The 22,214-nt window shown below is 38.0% G+C and overlaps 1 protein-coding gene across 2 annotated transcripts; it reads right to left on the bottom strand.

Annotated features, from left to right (window-relative positions):
- Window positions 1-408: 408 nt before the first annotated feature.
- Il1rap (interleukin 1 receptor accessory protein) lies at window positions 409-20,055 on the bottom strand. Of its 2 annotated transcripts, XR_003713744.1 has the most exons (5): window positions 19,830-20,055; window positions 18,247-18,390; window positions 8,429-9,004; window positions 8,061-8,142; window positions 409-2,980 (listed from the first exon to the last, which is right to left on the bottom strand). XR_003713744.1 is itself a non-coding variant. In XM_028785581.1 (3 exons), the coding sequence occupies exons 1-3, from the start codon at window positions 19,876-19,878 to the stop codon at window positions 8,292-8,294; spliced, it is 906 nt and encodes a 301-aa protein (XP_028641414.1). In that variant the 5' UTR covers window positions 19,879-20,055; the 3' UTR covers window positions 7,713-8,291. The 2 variants fall into 2 exon arrangements, 1 of the variants encoding a protein (XP_028641414.1); XM_028785581.1 differs by lacking the exon at window positions 409-2,980 and having other exon boundaries at window positions 7,713-9,004.
- Window positions 20,056-22,214: the final 2,159 nt, after the last annotated feature.

Raw genomic sequence — 22,214 nt, forward strand, 5'->3', positions numbered from 1 at the left:
AGAAGCAGAAAGTCAAGGTTATGCCATATTTCTGGCCCACAGAACTGTAATACAATAAATATTCACAGTTTTAAGTTCGATAGTTGTAATTCTTGTTATCAAGAAACATAAAATACAAGTCTTGCCCTACTTCTTACTTTGTAGATACTACTTTTGTAGTCTTTAGTGTGTATAGTAATAAGGAACTAGATTTTCTACTCTGTTATATGAAAGATTACAGTTAAATGATGTGTTCTGGAGAGTACCCATAGTGATCTTCACTTCAAACATCAGGTTTTTACTATAATGAAACACTGATGATGATGGCTATGACAATGACAATGATGATGAGGATGATGACAATGACAGTGATGATGCTGGTGGAGGTGATAATGACGACGACAAAACAATACCACAACTTGTAAAATCACAGATTTTAGAAGTTCACATTTATTGTTTAATTTTACCCTTACAACAATTCAATGAGGTAGATATTATTTCCACTTAACATGAAGAAACTGAGAATTTTAGAGCAAACATGTGCTATTGAAATGCACATTTACTATAGTAACTGTTATCCCAAAGCATATGTCCTGACTCCAAAGTAATATCGTAAACAATATAAAGCTTACAATGGGAATGACTGTCTACTTTTGTTTCCTAAGCCCTGAAATCCACACAACATCTTATTCATCCAGTACCAAGGAGATTTTACACATTTTTCCTTTTATCTTGCTACTCAGAAGTAGGGAAATAGGGCCTGATTGCCCTAGGGGTCTTCTTAGATATCATTAATAGAATTTGCTAATAACCAAGTGACTGCTTTAGGGACTGGCCATAGGAAAATAATAAACATTAAGACTATTGTCTTCTTTGGGTATTCAAGTTAGTAACTTTATTAACTTTTGTAATTTTATGTTCTTCATTGTTATTTTCTCACTATCTCATAATCAATATGAAACAATATAAAAGCCAAGAACTAAAAACGCTAAAAGATTTCTTTATCTTTTCCTTTAAACAAATAATTCAGTTACAGCATTTGGCAATGAATTTTAAGTTTTACACTTTAAGGAGGAAAAATACTATCCATGATATTAGTATTTATTTTTCCCTTTCATTCCCTATGTACAAGGTATCATTACAGAATTTTTGTTGACTACTGTTCAGAAATTATAAAGGTGCTTAAAGCAGTCATCCTCATCAAGATCAAAGATCTAAATCATTTCGGAGAGGATTGATTGTCTGTGGCACACCACAGGTAGGTACAATTGGCCTCAAAGACTAAGTTCCTTTCTAGTTCAGAAACACTTGTCCCTGGATCTAAGATAAGTCTGAGACACAGCTATCACAATTAAAATAAATCAGTGAGTTAAATAAATGAAAATCAGGGGTTATTTTAATCTTATTTTGGAATGGGTGACCTCACTATTTATCCCAGGCTGGCCTAGAACTTAACTTACTGTGGCACACAGCATGGTCTAGGGTTGGAATTGCAGGGATGCTCCACTACACACAGTTTAAAATTGTTTGTACCATATATTCATAAAATATTCAAATAAAATTCATCCAGGGAAAGAGAAGTACAGCTCATGATCTGCTGACAGATATTGTTTGCAAAGTTCTACTTTTCTACCCATGCAAACTTTTCAGAAAGCTGTTCTTTACATTTTCAAATTTTTACATATTTGAAAGATTCAAGAAGAAACTATGTGAGCCATTCTTAGAAGGATTTTGGATGTTGAGCAATTTCCTCAAGACATCAAGAAACAAAGTCCTTCTTTGTTTGACACTACGGGCTGTTCTCATGTCTCAAGACTCTGAAATATTTATTTTTGCCAAACCAAGGAGAGCTTTAATTTATTACCAAATAATACTGTATACATTAGAAAAATTTGTATAAAAGTTCAAATACTTAATGGCAATAGAACCCAATCTGAAAGAGAGAAAACAAAAAGAGAGTAGTTACAGACTCCATGACACCCACACAGGTACTGGTCTCTTTCATCTGAGTTATTCCCTGTTTAAGTCTTCAGATAAATGGATCAATGGTGCTTCCTAATGACCATGTTACATGCTCTGCTGTGTTCTAAATGCCTTCAATTCTTCTGAGGCTCCCTGAATTTCCAAAATGAAACGGCTCATTTGCAAACAGTTTAAGCATCACATTTTTAGAGAGTACTTACCTAAGCCACTAAATAGAAAGTAACCAAATATGGCAACTATTAACTTTTTTCAACCAAGTTTACAGAAACTGTAATTATTATAACACAGTCTGTCAACAACCTTCATTTAGGGAACATTTATGTGAAAGCTTTATTCTTTTATGCATGGGGTTTCATCTTGATATCTTGGCACACTGATGTTAGATGTGAACATCAAAGTCTTTTGTTTATTTTATTAGATGGAGTAATAGAAGATTGATAGTACTTCCTAGCTTCATCAGCTTACATACACATCTCATCCTCATCTCATTTGTAGAAGAAGACTATGCCATGTGTTCAAAAAGTTCAATGGAATCTTCCCTTTCCAGTGGCACTAGAATATGTTTTTGTAGCCTTCTCTATGACTCCAGAACCCTGGAGATAGTTCTACTTAATAAAATATAAGAGAAAGAAATTAAGGAGTGTCAATTTAAGCTCAAGTATAGGACAACTGCAAGCTACACATTTCACACGGCAAGGACACAAAACTGCAAGCCCCTAAGCTGGACCCTTAGCATCAGCAAAAATAAGATGTGTAATGGGAAGTTATTGAAGTATTAGCCCAGCATAACTTATCTTACTCTAATACAGACGATGGCTGGAACACTCCCACCAAGTTCCAAAGAGTAGTGTTAGATAGTTCATACATTATAAATACATTCTACCAACCACTCTATTCGATTGTTTGCTTATGCTGAGACAATTCCAAGGGCTAAACAGGCCCTTCATTTTCAGCTATTGCCTGCAAACACTGTTAAAAGGATGATTTGTGGTCCTCCTTGGCTGGAGAAAATCAGAGCCTACAAGGGTAAAAGAGAGGTAAAAATTAATGGTTCTTAAACAATCTCTACATCAAAATCACCCAAGAAGTTTACATGGAGCTCTGCCCAGCCTTTGGGAAGCTCATTTCGTTTATAATAGTAGCAGCAAGAAATGTGCATTCCCAGATAAGTACAAATGGCTGCCATGTGAATGATTCAAGGAATACAGCTTGCCAAGGTTAAGGCAACTTCAATCTATCCCCCTTACAATCTGAAAAACACTCTAGGAAATATGAAAAGTGTTAAAGAATATTGTAGGCAATGGTTTTTCCAAGTGTGACTCATGGGATACCTACCTTATTCAAATAGCAAAGGGTGTGCTCTAATAAGGCAAACTGCTTTACTATGATCCCTAACTTCTGCAAGAACCTCTGTAGTGATGGAGCTGCATTCTTGTCTTCAGTGTAGAGCTACCCTAAAAGGGACTCTCAGATACATCAAAGTTTGCAACCATTATCACAGGGGTGATTTATCCTGTGCATGTTTAAACAATTAATTGAAGTTATTTCAAAATTGGAATCGGAGTTTATCCAACCACTTTAAACCACCTATCTGGAAGTAAATATATCATTGCTAGAGGTTTTAGAAATTATAAAAGGAGGTCACTCTGGAACTCATAGAGTATATCGCAGCTTCAAAAAATTAAATTTTGGTTTTAAGGTACACAGTTAATGCATTTATATTTATTTACTTTGACAAATTTCAAGCATGATGTAAGAGTCTTGAGAAACTATCATAACAAGTGTAGTTTTTAAAGTTATATGTAATGTGTAAAAAACTTGTATAAAATCATAATGCAAGGTTAGATGATCCACTAGACACTTGATATAACATGCCTCTGTGTGTAGAGTTTTCTTGGGATGGCTAATCTTTGTTGTAAACTTGAATACATACAGCATTAACTAAAACCAAAGTCGCTAGGCATGCCAGTGAGGGATTTTCATATTTAGGTTATTTGAAGTAGAAATACCTACACTAAGTCTGAGCCACACCTTCTGGCTAAAATCTACAATGAGCACAATGATGAAGGAAGTATTTGATTTTGCCTGCTTCCCCACTTTCAGCAACAAATTCTTCTATATTATATATTGCTGAGGCATTTTCCGATTGGTAGTAGAACCCATTAATTTAAGATACCAAAGTAGACGAAAGACCAGCAGCACTTTATGAATTTTCTAGGATTCCAGAAACATATTGAGACTACTTGGACATCTAGTAATATGGACTAAACAACTCCCACATAAACAACTCCCACATTTTTTAGCCTTTCCACTGGGAGACAGTCATTGCCTGATTTCCTGGACTATAACCTGTAAGCCATTACAATAGAACCTTCCCATACACACAAACTTCATTCCATTTGTTATGTTTCCATGGAGATCTATAAGCCACCTGCTTCTTCTATTGTGATATACATGGTTGTGATAAGATAGTTCCACTTATGACTTGGAATAATACTTTTTTCATATGGATCCACCAGGGTTAGTTTCAGAGTTGGTACTGGAAAACAGGTTAAAAGCCTAAATTAGAGGCCCAAGTGTGTCAATAACTGGCTGAACACCACTGGGAAAACCACTTACCATGGATAATACTTTCTTGTTCTGTGTTGAATTAGGATATTTTATGAAAATAAAAAGTGTAGCATGTATATTGACCTTATAGTATGTCATTTAATGCTGAAAATCATCCAGTGAAATTAATAATATTAGTTCCATTTTAGATAGCAGAACATCAGGGCTCAGAAATATCATATTCCAAGAGAAAAGAGAGAAGGAAGGCTGTATTCGACTTAAAATTCATGCTCCTAAATAGACAACATATTTTACATATTGGTATGTATATTTAACCAATAATTATGTCACTTTAGTGATAAGTAATCATAGCATATGAGAAAAATTCTTATTAGTTGCATTGTTGAAATATATGACAATGAATATAACTTTATTAACGGATGATGGTTAAGAAATAATCACATTAATTTCTGAGTCTTTCTTCATATGTTGAATATATAGCTCATTATCTTTCAGACTCTTACATAGCGAGATGCTCCCAAATATGACTTTATGTTGCTATGCCTGTACTTAACATCTTCAAAGAAAACCTGTACTTAATATCAAAGGAAATCAATATCAAAATTTAGCTTTGAGAATACCAAAATTACATAGTTATTTAAAAGAACTTGTATTTTATATTTATATCTCTTGCTTTAGTTCTTTATTTTATTTTATCTCTTAAGAAACTGAGTTCAAATGCTTTGTCTGTAGGACCCAGAGAAATCAATCTCATGGCTACCAGGAACCTCTCTCCCTGCTGCCTAGCTTTCATACGGTTAGAAGGTGCTATTGCAGGGTGCTAGTGAGAAAAGTTATTATGACTGTCTTACTCAGCACTGAACCCTGATGATACAATACCAGCTTCCCAGGCAAGATATACCCGCTGTTGAATAGAGGCATGATGCTTATGCGACAACCAACTATATTCTGATTGGATTTAGGCCTGCTGTATGACTGATATTTAATACATTTCTAGTATTTAAAATATGGTCCAATCCGATGGCTGGGGAGATGTATTGGTGGAATTTACCATTGCCATATTGTTAAATGGTCAGGTTGTCAAACCAACTATGTATTTAAAACAATGGACCTGTGATACATTCAGCTTTGATCAGAAAATCTCCTTTTTACAGTGGGATGGAGTCCATGCAGATAGTCATAACTAGTCAAATTGATAAGAATAAATGATTGAGACTACTTAACCCTAAATAGGACAACTTTATCAATAGAGCTGCCAAAACTTAGGCAACACTATGACAGAGGTGTGGCACACTTTGTTTCAGACATGGTATGTTTATTAAACTTAAAACTCATAGCAGTTGTGATTATAGCAAAAACTCCTAGGATTTAGACAGAATCATCCTTCTTTGGGGAGGTGGCACTGGTGGCTTCTGTTCCAGTGCATGACCCTATAGCTATACATATATATTGGTAGCTGTACTTTGTGTGTGATGTTTTTCTGAAGATTTGACGTTGGGACAGGGACTTATCAGGATCAAGGGAGAGCTGGTTAATGAAAATGAAGGCTAGTGGTAGATATGATCATCTTTAATTGAATACATACATGAATGTTTTCTTTATCTACTAATACTTTACATATTTACTTACTTTTATTTTGTGTATATGTGTGTACTAAGCATATGTATGCATACCGATCTTGTGTTGGAGTCCCTAGAAGTAAAAAGTAATTGAATTCTCTAGAAATGTGAGTTACAGATAGTTGTGAGCCACAGCCTTCATTCTCCTCATAGAATTTGGAGCCATGTATAGTATCCACTTTCTGATGGCAAATATGAAGCCTTTGAACATCTCTTTAAAAAATAATGCAACATGAAATGAGAACTCTGCGTTGAGCTGAGTCATTTCCACTGAGTTTCACAGCTAGGTACATGTTCTATCATAAGGAAGGTTTTAGACAGTGGGAGTTCTAGTTAAACAGATAAAATGAAGGCTTTTCACATGTGTTTTATCTCTGTACTACTCCCCTTGTCTTTGATTGAGAGACTGGCTCTGGGCCGAGCTCACTAGCAGTAGGGGTTACTGTAAGGAAGTAACACCTCCCATCTGTGGTCACCTGCTACTGTTTTAGATCTGCTTCTCTTCAGGGGTTTTGTGCTCATAACGTTCTTATAGTAAGCAGGCAACATATAGAGCTGAAAGAGGAGACAGGATTCTCAGCTGTCTCTTGGGCTGGAGGATTCATCAGAGCAACGCTATTATAAAGGCCAGTTGTTTTCAACTTGGGAAAGGAACATACATTTCTCATATGTTCTCACTTGCATTATCCCCAGGACAGAGTTGCCCAAGGCACTTGGACCCCTATTTCAGCATACATTCTTTGGCTGAGTACTTTTGCCTGAGATTACATACTAGTGACCCTCAGAATGAATAGATCTCACACATGAAGGTTTTCTTGGTTTTTTTTTTTATGTTTGTTTGTTCGGATTCTTTGACTTTATTTTACAAATTTAAGCCAGGATGTAATTGAAAGCATACATTCAAATATTAATGTTTGAAACTCATAAAAGAAACTTGGCAATTTGTCATGCAGAAGCTAATTCAATGGCAACAACCAAACAGAGCTGAGGAAACACTCACATGCTTTTTAGTTATCTACAGGCTCAAGGGCTCCTGATCGTTCCCTGGCTTGAAGGCAAAGAGCCATGTATCTTTTATTGGCATGTGATTACCTGCAGACAAACCCTACTTTTCTGAAGCTGCACTTTGTCTGTGTTGGTGTTAAACCAAGTCCACGGGTGTTAAATTTACATCTGTTCCTTTTTTTCCTTTTCTCTTACCTTCTGTCTCTTGGAGGAATTTGAACTTGACATCTGTTTTCAGAATTGTGAAAAAAGGCTGTAGGAACCCAAATCTACCTGCAGTTCCTTGCCAGGACTGAATTTTTCTGCTTTCATGTGAACAAAACAAGGTTCTTACTTAAGCTCAACTTCTCACAGAATTCCCACTCTGTAGCTTTGGTACTTCCATAGATTTCCAATTCATATCAGTAAAAAAAAGAAAACAACAACAAGGATCCCTCACCTTTGCTATCTAATCTAAATCTCAGTTTTCTAAACTATAATGTTCTTTTTTCAATAGAAATATTAGAAAATGCAAACTGAGGAGAGGACATTAAACATATGTTAGTACAAAAGACATGGCATAAAAATATACCTTTATTGAGACTGACAATCAATAGCATACTATTTACAGTGGACAATGGGAAGCAGGGATGCCTATGGGAAGATTTGGGGTCAAAAATGTGCTGTAGGCTTGTTGCTGATCTCTGTCCTACAATGTCCACCAGAACCTGCTCCTTTTCAAGTCACTCCTTGGGGTACACACAACCTGTGAGTGTCAAAGCCCTGGACTTTTGGGTGCACACACCCTGTGAGTATCAAAGCCCAAGTACACTTCACTGACCCATATCACAAAGAGACACCAGTTTTTAACTACCTTTGAACCACTGGGCAAGATCAGACTCTAAGTGACTTTTACATACTGACCTTCTAGGGCCCGAGAAGAGTGTGCTCTTCCAAGGCCGTTAGAGGCAATAACTGGATACAGGTGCTTCAGGTCTTTTGTCTCCTAGAAATAAATAGTTTTTAAAATAATCAATAAAAAGGGACACAAATCTGATAGTCTATTAAGTGGCTAAAAATGTCAATTATTCCCAAAAGTTTGTGACCCAAACAGAGTTGGTAGAAATAGCAGCCACCACCCTCCACGTAAAGAGATTATAAGATATAAAAGTCATTGTTATTGGATAAATCTGTAAAGTGGTGGAGTGTAAGTGCTGAGATCTGAGGAGTGGGTTCAGGTCTGGTGCCATTTTGTATCCACTGACTTTCAGACTCTTGGAGAGCAGGCTTACAGAGGTGTGTTTCCCACTGGGGGTGGGTGTGCATCTCTGCCCGACTCTTGCTCCTGAGGTGACTTTCTCCTTCACAGTAGGTGACACAGCAGCGACAGGCTGCCGAGGGCTTCCCTCGGTGCTTGGACATGGTGCCTGGGGCTGGCGCTGCTCCAGACACCCTCTCTGAGCTTCGGAGTTCTGGGGGCTCTTTCAAACGACTTCTCCTCTGAACATGGTCCAGACTGATGTCAGACTGAGAAGAACAGCTCTCATTCCAGCCGGAGCTGGCGCTCAGGCTTCTCAGAGGAAGAGCCAAGCGCAAGGCCTTCCAGAACTTGGAGCCAGAATGTTTGGATTTTTCTCCTTTCCAGCTTACAAACGACACAGACTCCTTCAGCTGCATGATGCCTGGGTGGGGTTGCTCAAGCGGACGGTACTCCACCACAATGAGCTTAGTGGCAATGGAGTTCTGGCACATGACACCCAGCTTAAACTCCAGCATACTGATGCTCTTTTCTGTCACATAGTCCGGGCTCAAGACAACAATCATCCTTCGGCTCCGCTGAATGAAATCAAACACTGCTTCCACCGTATCTATAGGGAAATGAAAAGATAGCATAGCATCTGGTAATGATGTCACCATACCCAGTTGGCCATTGTCTAGTCCACAAAAGATGGGCATGAAAAATTTTGAAAAAATAAAGTATCATTACTAAATAATCTACCCAGTTGAGAAATCAAGTAACCTCATCCATGCCACTCTTATTGACAATTAGGAAGATTTTGTTTCTTGTCGAAATAGGGATTTCCAAGGGGGCATGCTTGAATGTCACTCAGAAGGGGAAATAAAACAGTCATCGAAGGTTGAGGGAGGGAAATGGGTGATATGAGTAAGGGGATGGGTAAGAGAAGGGGATATCAGATATAGGGAGAGTTGGGGAGATAGGACCGAAACGTAGGGAGTTCATGGAACTTGGCATGGAGGGAGCATTTCTAGGATGTGCCAGAGACCTGGGATGGAGGAGGATGCAGAGAGCCTATGAGGGTGACTGCAGCTGAGACTCCTAGCAGTGGGGGATTTGGAGTCTGAAGTGGATACTTTGTGTACCCTGGCAGGACTTGTAGTATAAGGACAAGGACACCAATCCACCCACAAAACCTCTGGCCCAGTATGTATCCTGCCTACAAGAAGTGCAGGGACAAAGATTGAGCAGAGACTCAGGGTATGGCCAACCAATGACTGACTCAACTTGAGACCCATCCCTTGGGCAAGAATCAACCCCTGACACTATTAATGATACCATTATGCTTGCAGACAAGAGCCTAGCATTACTGTTCTCTGAGAGGATTCACTCAGCAGCTGACTGAAATAGATGAAGAGAACCACAGGTAAACATTAGACAGAGCTGGGAAGTCTGTGGAAAAATTGGAGGAGGAACTGAGGAATGCAGAGAAGACAGGTTTTCCACAAGAAGACCAACAGAATCTACTAACCTGAGCACTTGAGGGCTAGAAGAGACTGAACCACCAACAAAAGAGCATACAAGGGCCTCCTGTACATATGCAGCAGATATGCAGCTTGATCTTCATGCTAGTCCCCCAAGAACTGGAACAGGGGCTGTCTCTGAATCTGTTGCCTGCCTGAGGATCCTGTTCCTCTAACTGGAATTCCTTGTTAAATCTAAGTGGGAGACGATGGATGTCCCTAGTCCTGCAGTGACTTGAGATGCCAGGGTATGTTGAAGCCCTTCATCTCAGAGGTGAAGAGAGTGTTCTGACATAAGGGTGTGCGGGGGGGACTGGGAGGAGAGGGGGTGTGCAATTGGGATGTAAGTGAATAAATAATGGGTGGGGGAAAGAAGAGAAAAACAAATGGACAATTAGTATATGAAAAGAAAATAGGAAAGAGGGATATCTTGAATTTAATGTGTCTCCCTGCGGAATACCTGCTCCGTTGCAGATCTAGCCTTCATGAAAACATTTTCCCCTATCATAAATTTGAATTAAATGAACTATTTCAAAAACCAGCTGACTTTCTCTGCTTGTAAATAGTTTCTTGGTTTGGATTTTTTTTTATTTCATAGTTTTATCTGGTGGTCTTCTAATGTCCACAGGATCTAAGCACTATTGTGATGTTACTGAATTTTCTTCTTACCTCTGGGTTAAGTGTCCTCAGCTATTTCCTATTATTCTATACAAGACTTAATTTCAAAACTTCCATCTCTTATGTGCCTGTGAAGAGTAATTCAATTTGTATAAATGTCTTCTAGAATAATATTTTGAATAACAATGAACATAGTTACTTCTTCAGAACGTTTGATTGGCAGAGTATTAAGGGATTACTGCCTTCCCACATCCTGAGTTACAGCAGATCTCAGGTATTTAATTAATATTTTGGACTCAGTACTGGTCATATATCAACCAAAATTTCCTTCTTTCCTTGCTATTTCCTTTACACCCTCACTTCTTTGTTGCTTCAATTTTCTTTTGTCCCCCTTCATCCCCCCCCTGTTTCTGTATGTAAAGAAGTAGCCTAATGGTCAATTAAAGAGCCGAATGCCATCACTGTAGTTAAGAATCAATCCATTAATTAAGACTTCTGGCAAAGCAGGGGATATAAACAGGCCCCGAAGGTGTGGGGGGAGGTCTTCAAATTAATGCAGTTATTAACTGTGAGATACAGGGACTTAGAAAATATAGATAAGGGAAAAGAAGTCCACCTATGTGACTCTTAGTGCCCAAAATCACAAAACATATACCAACCAGTATGCCAGCCATTATTGAGGCTATATTTACCTTTCTTCAGTCTATGGAGACCCTGAGAGCTTGCGGTGAGTTTGGTATTTATGAAGTATAAAGGAATGAGAGAACCAGGATCCTTATCACTGATTCACTTTGTAATGAGTGAATTTAACTTGTTTAACTGAAAATTGGAAGGTTTTTGTTGTTGAAAGATAAGTATACATTTTCAGTTCTCAAGAGGCACATGTGTGTGCACAGATGTGTACATGTGCACATATGTACTTTGGTAACTGCCTTGTCCTATCTCTCTATACTTAGATTTTATGAAATTTCCTTTAATACATTAGAGAGCACATGTGGGAGGATTCTGCTGGTTTACCTGCATCAAGAGAAATCTTAGGATCATATGGCTAGATATTCAACACAGAAAACTTATGCAATCAAATCTCGTAAGTGTATATGTAGCTGTATCAAAATAATTATGTTAGGAAAATGTCTGTTCTTTTCAATGGGATAATCATGAATGAAAGTAAAACACATATCTTACACATTGTCTTGGGGCTTCTGGATTTTTTTTTAAATGTATCTTTTAAGAAAGTGGAAGATTTCCATTTGAAAGAGGACGGTGTGATCGTAAGGTTGGGTCAGGAGGTAAAGGTGCCTGTCAATCTGTGTTCAATCACAGCTCAGAACATGAGAACTGACTCCTGAACGCTGTCTCCTCCCTCCACTCACACTTACCCCACACACCCACACATGGGGATAGAAAATAAACACATAACAATTTAATTTTTAAAATCTTTAAAAAGAAACAGCTGAATAAAGATTAGGTGCTGAGCATGTCTTTCATACCATGCTTCAAATTTTGCTTGCATAAAATATCTAGTTAGTGTTGTACACAACTACATGGAGAAAGTGTCTTAAGAAATTTAATTAAGCAAGTGATAGACAGGTTGATGACACTCAAACAATGCCATGATTGAGTCTTCTATAAGGTCACCATAGAAGGGTGAAGGAACTTAATACTGGTTACCATTCACCCAATGGAAAACATCCAGACACAAAATAGAATACCGTGCATATTTCCTGTAATGGAGGATCTATCTGTGCACAATAGAGAACTTGGTTATCATTCAACCTTGCCTGACAGTTGTTTATTAACTGAACGAAACTTGTTGGCTCACGAGTTTGGTTCATGCATCCTGGCTCCATCCTTTTGTGATTGGAAAGAATTGTCTATACATTAGCCGAGTTGGAACTACAACCAGAGACATAAGTATGCTTTTGTTTTAAAGCAGCACTAACTGTGGCTTCTGTATCTGCCAATTGATATATGTATAGCCCATCCTAGATCACTGAACAATCCATTTTATTTAGACAGTTCTTTTACATACATGCAAAGGAAATGCTCTTGATATAAAGTTCACATTTTTCTTAGCCTTTCCTCAATAAATATTTAACTATTATAATGTCTTTAGTTTCTTTTTATAAATATAATCACTCTTTTTACTCTTACTTCTCAAGCCCAAACATGAAGATAAGGACACAAAACACATGCACAAAATAAAATTCAAAGGTGAAAATAAATGGTTTATTGTAAAAATATGTAAATATACACATCAAATGAAAATGGAAAATACAAATGTTTATGAATAAAATTAAAAAAATGGTCTTAAAGTACTAAAACCTATGGAAACAAATGGGCAGTTAACAAATAGAGTGATCCTTTTGTTTCTCAATACAAGACAGTACTTTTTAAATTAAAATTTCTGGGAGTCATCTAAGGTACAAAAGAGAATTAAATAAATCACGTGTGGCTGTATAAGTATACACTCTATATAGTATGGTTCTTTGTTAACCTGGGTTCAGAAGTTCTCATTATCATAAACTTAAAACCATGGACGATTTTTTAAAACAAGAGACATGATATATTTTCTTACCCTCTAAAGTACAAGTGTGTGCCCCCCACCCTGCTGTTTTACTTGGAGCATCTTCTGAAACACGGACTAGGATGTTGAAATTAAGTTCACTTAGGATGAGATATGTTCTTTAGATTTGATATGCTTTATGCTGTAGCACTGGAGTGGGCTCCGAATAAGAGGGGCACAGACATGACATAATAGTGGCTGGGATGAATACAGACTCCAAGCGTGCAGAAACTACACAGTACAGAGAGAACAGCCTGTGGTGACAAGCCTGGCCCTTATTTCCCCATAGCCTATGCAGAAGTAACAGTCAAAGCTTCTGTGGAAATTCATCTGGTACTGTGATTAAAGGGTTATTAGTAGATATGAGAATTATGTGAAATACCAAAAAAAGCATTAGCACTTCTAAAAGGTTAGATGCAAGAACAACACTATATCATAGTCTTAAGTCAAGGATTCAGAGGGGAACTCTTTTCAATTTAAAGTAATCAATAATTATAACATAAAGCAATGGTTTACTGTGGACTTCAGTACTGATGAACAGCTAAAAGTAATAGATAATTTTAGAATTGCTTAACATTATTAACACCACTTAGATAGGGTCTTCTTTAAATTATGAGTCATGCTTCATAGGTTACTCAGTCTCCTTTATAACTATATCTGTTTTTTTCATCAGTCCATATGGCTTAATATAACTTTGATTCTGAATGTGTCTTCAGGAAATAAAGGAGAAACTCAAGCAACATCAGATGACCGCTGCTGAACAGTGGTAATGGGAGGTATGGAGACAAGAGATTCCCCTGCATCCCAGATCAACTGTTGAAGCATTTAAGTCGTTCATATTAATTTAGGGGATGCAAGAACTATGACAACTATACACAGAGAGCCAGGAATTCAAAAATGGAACAGAAATGAAATGAAAACAACACAAAACCATGACACTATTAACATAAAGACTGAATACTAGTTTTACTGACTTTTTCATATTTTGCCAAATGGCTATTGAAAGATGTATGTGTGTGACTATGTATAGCCCAAAATAATACACATAGATAATTTATAGGCAGGTGGATATACACACTTACATGTTATTTGTGGTTACTTCTATATACATACACACATACAATTTATGTGTACAGAGATCATATATATGTATATGTGTATATACATATATATACATGTTAGATATGAAATAGAAATTGGCCTCTCTAAATGTAAATGTACTTGGCTTTCACTTTCCCAAGTCTGAGGAATAGTAGAATTCTGCTTGAAACTAATAAAATCACTTCATTATCAATGACTTGCAGGATGGTTCATTTGGAGCAGGTACTACAGGTACTGGACAATTAATTATCGTGAATAGTCAGTCTTTTGGAATAGTAATGCCGAAAGGAAACTCAGTACCTCTCACCTCCACTTCATAATGAAGAGGTGTGTGAATGAGTGAGGATTATCCACTTTCCTGGTTTTCCCATTAGTAAGGTCATAATTAAAGAACAAACCACAAGCATTCTCTTCTGTGCTCTCTTCCCATGTGAAAAAAAATGCCCCGAGAGCATTTTTGGATTTTCTCACTCTCCATTAGCACCATTAAAAGCTTCCCCTCAGACTGTGTCAAGTGTGGCGCTGCCTATGAGATATGAATGATAGATCCAATAGGGAGAGAGATGAAGGGACAGGTACAGACCTGTCTATCTGTAGACAGTTGAGAAATTACTACGATAGAACAAAAGCCACGGCTTTTTCAAGTTTATAAATATGATATCTATTACCTGAGATGTGAGCAAATGGGGTTTAGTAGTGGGAAGGCAGTATGCCACAAAATCAGTCATGAGGAACAGCTGTAGTTTGACTGTTAGTCTTGCTGAGGTGGTGGATTCAACAGACACAGAAGCAAAGGAGTGAATTAGCCTCAGCTCACACAGATTTAGGTCCTGATAACATGCTTAATGGATAACAGAAAATAAAAGAAAATTAAAAGATGGTCCTACTGAGAAACAGGCAATAGTCCTGTCAGCAGGTAACATTTCTTTAGATGGAGTTTCGAGCCACTGGGCAAAGCGGCTCCATAACAGTGAGATTTTTACAAAGATATTAGAAAAGAGGGAAGAACAGAGGTGGAGGAAGCATCAGACACATCTTTACTTGCAACGATCATAATGGCTTTTAGAACTGGCGACGGACTGTGGAGTCCATCACTGTAACCCTTAGTATTGCTGAGAAGCAGAGCTATCAGCCGTACAGTCCCTAGAATGTTCTCCTCTGAGGGGGCTTAGACAGGACTCTTTCTATCTATTAAGCCAGAGCTTAGGAGAGAAGAGGAGCCCCTTCCTCCCATGAGCCCCTTTGTTCTTTTCACCCCTCACTTTCCCTTTCATACGTTTTTCAAGGATGAGTAGGAGAGACCCTGCTTGTCACTGCTAGACCACCTGGAACTCTTCTTCACTGGCATGGCCACCTGCAGCTGTTTCCAGAACCTGCCCTGAGGATACTTGGATTTCTCCCCTTTCCATTTAATGACCGTGAGCACCGTCTTAGCCCTCTTCAGCTCCTTCACCTTCATGTCCTTCACAGCTTTGTACTGCACTAAAATGACGTTGATGTTGCCCCGGGAGGCCATATTTTCTAGGCCAGCCTTGAGCTCCAGGAGGGCTTGGGTTCCCTGGAGCACGTAGTTGGGGCTTAGGACAACCAGGAGTCGTCTGCTTTTCTGAATGAAGCTCAGGGTCTCATCTGTGACAACTGAGAAAGAAAACACCATGGGGATTAGTGTTGGCCAAGAACTCCCTGACACACAAGAACTGAAGGATGGAGGGCAGAGAGCTTTGGAACTACAGCCTGGGAATGAATCAAGGCTGAAGCAGCTTTGTCAGTGATACTCCTAGTGACATCCTCTTTAATATAACCACACTGTCCCAGGAATATCACTCTGCTGAAGAAAACTGGAGTCATACATAAGTGTCCCACTCCCCAACCATTTCCAAATAAACTAAAACCAAAATATGGTGAAATAAGGTGGGCTGGTGTTATTCATTCATCAAAGGCAATATTTGAACCAGATGGAACAGATAACATTGTGGTAACATCAGTTTCTTCAAGTAGTGTTGTAGCCCAAACAGCCTCCTAAAAAAATAAACTATCTTGTATGAAAAGTATTCAAACAAATATGAACTGCAGAGTAAAAGCCCCCAGTTGCAGCTGCAGCTAATCAAGGATAACACCAGGAAATGTTGAATTGGAGGCTCTCTCTCTCCCTCTGCTGATGTGTACTTTCCTGATGCCAACTGATGTCACTGTTGCTAGATTAGTAACTCAAGCAAATGGCATCTTGGCCAGCAGTATATCCCACATCAGCTCCTTCGTTTTCTCTGTTGTGGAGATGAAAGTACAACATGCATATTTCTCTTTAACCTCCAGTTATCACTGGGCAGCCCTTCGTCAGCTACTGCTAGCTGACATGTTTTACATTCACAAACTTTCAATTGCTTTCTCCAAGTTGAAAAAAAAATAGTGAGGAAAATGGAAATACAACCTAATTTTATTCAAGGGCTCTGATTAATTCCTGTCACTAAATTCTTGGGACAAATCTATCTCCTTACAGATGCAGAGGGAGACCCACATAATCCTTCACCCAGAGGAGAGACACTCACTAGCTCCAGGCAGTGCAGTGGTGTGGTGGAAATCACATTCCAACTGCCTTCAGCAGTCATTTCATTCTTAATCTTCACAGGTGCAGAAGTAATGGGGAACCACTTGCCAATTAAAATCTAACATGTGCAGCTCTTGGGAGAATCCAGGAATGGGTTATGTGTTTACTCTAAGCATTTCTACTGGTGGCTGAGCATGTATAAGCGTAGAAAGAAGACCAAAGGCAAAGTGGCCCCAGGAAGAGCAGCAGAAAGGATCTAAAGGGAACAGGCTCTACAAGATGCAAGAATAATTATGCATTCTTCAAAGGAGTGTCAGCACCCTGTGGAAGGTCTTGCCCATATGTACACTGCAGAGCTTAGCATCAATTTTCACATAGTAGATAAGATACCATGATAACTTTGTGGAAGGAAAAATAGTAGCATGAATGAGTTGAACAATGTAAGAAGTAATATGAGTGGAATTTTGCCTTTAACCATGCAAGCGATCATTTCATGATACAAAAAACACTAAAGGAGAATCATCTGTAGAACACAAGCACTGTCTTTGAGTGATGGTTTGGAAAATAAGATGACTGATACACTAACTCAAAAGGAAAAGAAAACTATATCTATCGCAGGTATCAACTACCCACACATTAAAAGCCGAAAAAAAACCCATATAAAACAGTTAATGTGAATAAGGGGGAAGGATAAAAATCAAAAACAATAAAGAGCATACTATGCTCCAGAAGAGAGGCAGTGCCCTCATTCTGAACAGGAGAGGCTTATGAGAGATTGAACATGGTTGCCAATCAGCTTGCCACAAATCTCCCAAATGAACCATGACTTTATTTGCTATTGTTTGGACTTTAAAAGAGGAGGAATTGGTTTTGTAGAAATATTCAGTAGTTAACACTTTTCCTTGTAAAAATGCTAGAATGCAGTGGGCTTGCACATTTTAAGCTAAAACTCAAACATACACACTGATAGAAAAGGAGATGCAAACAAGAAGGTAGATTTGAGGGGCACTAGCTTGTTGGCACAGATGTGAGAAAACACTGAGAAAGAGCACAGGGCATAATGTATTAGCAGGGAAATGCTCTATGCTTTCTGTCCTGCAACTCAGTTCCATTCAAATTGAGGAAACCTCAGTCTTTTTACAGTAGCATATTTCTGTTTGTAAAAGAATACACACACACACACACACACATATACATACATATACACATATATATGTATATATGCACATCAGCCTGACACTTCTTAAACATCTGCCTCTCAGTGAGATAGACTTCCTAAGGACTGGCTTTTTTTCTGAAAAGGAGTACTTAAAGATTGCATAAGGAATTTTTTTAAAGCCATAAACAGAACAGTGTGCACCTTCACTGAGGCTTTTTCTCTGTAGAATCTCTATTACTTGAAGGAATTGTATGTTCAGTATCTGAATACCATTACTTAACTAAAACCCATGTGTGCATGAAAGCTCAGGATCCACTTCCTGTTCAGAGTGGCACCGTTGCTACTCATCAGAAATACCTACTTCCCCCAGGCAGGCTGTCTCTGTCGAAGATGCACAGCTTGTATCCAAATTCATTCTCCAAAACTCCACGTAGTGTCAGTAACACAAATTCCTCTTCTTCAGCATTTCTTGCATAGGAAACATAAATGTCATACTCCTTTCCATCTAGCAAAAGGAACACATAGACAATATAAATTAGAAAAACTTCTCAAACTGTTATTCTTTTCTTAAATCTAACTTTTGGGTGTTGGAGTCTTCTTTTTTCTCTTCTATTTTCTTTCCTTTTTAAATTTTTTGTGTTTATGAACAATGTGTAATTTTCTAGTGTTGACACTATTCATGCCAAATGGGCATGGGAATTCAAACTGTATCTGATGTATCTTCTACTCTAGTCTCAGGAAGCTGACCCTATAACAGGTGAAGACTGCCTATGACTTAACTGAACAGGGATGAGAGTCACAGGCAAAAAATTTCTACTCAGTGTTCTAGAAAAAATACTCACTAATGAAATTGAGAAAGACTTTGAAACTGACTAAGTTATACCTAGAAAGAACTAGAATTAAGCTATGTTTAGGTTCAATATATTGATCTTCTCCAAATTTGCTTACCAAAATTCATGAGTCATTAAAAATATAGATTATGTGTTCCTTCCCAAAGCATGCTGAATTAGATAGAATCTTATGGCCTGGTCTATTTATCCTTTTCTATCAGTATTGATTCAATGTCTCATTCACACTATCAAGAAAATTTCTGCCAGGAATACACATTAGAATGTTTTTGTTGTTGTTGTTGGTGGTGGTGGTGGTGTTTTTTTTTTAATAGTGAGAGCCAAAATAAAAGATAATTTTAAACTCTAATGTATACTTGGGTCACCTGGGGGTATTGTTAAAGTGTAAGTTCTGGTTGAGGTTAAGTCAGGTTTTGTTTCTACAGTTAAAAGTGTTTTGGATGATCATGATACTGTAGGTCCATGGGCCTTCCCTTGAGTACAGCATGTGAACCTGCATCTGGATGTGGTGGCACATGGCTGTAGTCCCAGCACTCAGGATTGTATTCAGCCTGGGCTATACAATGAGACACTGTGTCAAAACACAAAGGAGCAAACAAAGCAAAACAAAAGACTGTGAACTTGAACTCTCCTATCAGTAGCCAAGGATCACATGTGTCTGTTGACCATCGGAATGCAGCTGTTGGAATGGAGCTGTGCCATGACTGCAAAGCAACGTTCTGAATTTTCAGTACTTTCAATGCCAAAAAGGCTGCAGAGCAGCTCATTAACATCTGAAAACAATTTTAATTCTTAAATACTAATGGGAGAAGATTGAATCAAATATTTATTTTTGTTTGTGCTCTTTGAGCCATTGGAGAAAAATTGTGAGTTTCCTGTGTGATACGCATCACATTTTTTGGATGGACAATGCTAATCTAGATTAAACCACATATCTATTAAGAAAGGTGAACAGTGCACCCTGGAAAGATTTATTCTTACTAGGAAGAGCTAAAATAAGAGATAATATTATTAATCACAATAGTTCATCTGTTAAGGTAGCATGCTTTCTGAAGATGATGGTACAAGTGATTTGCAGTACACTTCCATTACTTACCAAGAATTGTTTCATCTGTTCCAAAATGAGCCCGGTAAAAGAGGACCATCTCGAGCCAGTAAACATGGTAGACCACGATGAGAACCACCACCAAAAAGACCGTGGCTCCAAAACCACAGGCGAGTTCTACTGTGTACCTTGGTGGTATGACTATAGCAAATGATAAAATACGATAATGATAATTAACTTCTATTTAGTGACCACAGTTTCCCACCATATTATTAATGGCTGGATCAACCATGCAGCTAATTCAGGCACTTGACGCACACAAGTTAACGAGCAAAAGCCATGTGACAATAGTTCAGGCATCGTACTTCCTTACTGCTTGTTGTTGTTTATAGCTCCTGTCACAGAAAGTACTTTAGATTACTCAGTGATTTGAATAGATCCCACTTGTATACAAAATAAAATAGGATCAGATCATTGGTAAAGATTTCCAGGAAGGTTATCAAATTCAAGTCAACATAGGGCCTTGTGCATGTAGGCAAATGCTCTACCACTGAGGAATATCCCCAGCCATATACAAATTAAAATGGTTTTGCCATATGACACAAACTCACCAACTTCCTGCTTCAGCCTCCTGTTTACTGAGACTGCAGCAATGTACCACAGTTTTGGGTCAATGATATATTTAAAAGTATCATATTCTGTACTGATTATTTCTTACACTGTGCTCCCAAGAAACAAAGAAGGCAACTTGACAAAAAAAAATTGTGATGTGTTTATTAAATTTGATTCCATATTCTTTCTAACATCTGTATCAAAAAAGTTAATTCCTTTTGTTACTTTTTTAAAAAGCTGCAATGTTAGTATTTTCATTGGGTAGAAATGGGCCAATCTCCCTAATAGCGAATGTTATTTGGTTTGAGTACTTTCCAAGTTCACAGTTCTATGACAAACACTGTAGCGACTGACATTCACTATCTCACCTTTGACTCATTCCTTATTATCCACTTACATTGTTACATGGTGGGTATCACAGAGAGGCTTTATGGAAATATTAGAGATAGAGTAGGACAATTCCCAATTTATTAGAATCTAGGTATTAATTCAGAAGCCTTCACAACACGGCCTCCTGTTCTACTAACTAATTCTCCAGTCATTGCCCACTTCATTCACATCCCTCTTTTCTCAAAGGTATCAGGAAAAACAAGCATCTTGCTGTGACTAGGGTATGACTTCTGGTCAGAATATGTTTTTCCTTAATTTATTTCCCAAGTTCATTTGCATAAGTCTTTATTTTCTATCATCTTTAAACTATAAAGCTGTTCTTTTTAGCCTGTACTTTGGGCATAGAAATGTCTACTCTTCTTTTTATGATTTTATTTCAGCATTTATTGAACTGTGGTTAGTCAACAGGCATGCTTCCCAAATCCTTTCTACTCCCAGCTAAACTGGACCTTCTTACCCTTCCATGTGGAAATTCATTTTGTCTATCATATCTCAGGGTCTCTTGGGATCTCGATGAACTTTTCCAGACACAGCATATTACTCTTTGTTTGTTTGTTTTTCACTCATTATGACAACCAAAGAAGCCCAGTTTTACAATCAATGGCAGAAACACCATTCACTGATTAGATTGGCTGTGGTACTACAGCTGAAGAGGAGTGTGAGGAAGATACAGAATGGTTGATGGATATGAAGCAGGAGTTAGTATAGGTTGGTTTGCTAATAACTTTCTTTTTTATAATGCATGTATATGGCAGAAGCTAGGGAGACAGAACTGTGAGGAAACAGGAAGGGCTAAAAATCTAATCCAGGAAGAAAAAGAATAAGGGAGTAATACATTTGGCTAATTTAAAAACTCTTACTGGTGTGTTTTAAAAGCAGATAGTGTGACGGCTGATTAAGGAGTAGGACTGCAGCAGGCAGACTCTAATAGTGGGGACGCAGCAAACAGAAAGCTGCTGTAAACAACTGAACACTGTAGGTGCCAAGTGTCTGCTAGGACAAGGCATGGGAGAACATTCTCCAGAGCTGGACTGCTATACAGGTTCTCCAAAAGTAAGTATATTTTTGTGTAATGCAATCAAGGCATTAGATTATTGATCATTTGGTGGGAGTGGGAACTACCTTTAACATGATATTTTATCCCAATGAAAACGTGGTAAGTAGCCTGGATCTGAGTCCAAAGTTCTCAAATTTAGGGATAAAGCGTTGACTTTCAAGTTCAATGACCTGACTCCAGCTATTACATATCTAGTACAGGGAGAACTCTGGAACTGGCCAGGAGAATATTGTTATCATGTGTGCTCCCACGATAACATGGGATCATGGTGGCCCCAAGGTTAAGATTTTTTAAATTCATTGTTTTTTTTTCTAAATATCAATAGAGGTCTTGCTTAATGACTGAAAGATCAATTAACCCATCAATTTCTCTCTGGC

Source organism: Grammomys surdaster, unplaced genomic scaffold, assembly GCF_004785775.1.
Source record: "Grammomys surdaster isolate TR1022 unplaced genomic scaffold, NIH_TR_1.0 125277, whole genome shotgun sequence".
Classification (NCBI taxonomy): domain Eukaryota; kingdom Metazoa; phylum Chordata; class Mammalia; order Rodentia; family Muridae; genus Grammomys; species Grammomys surdaster.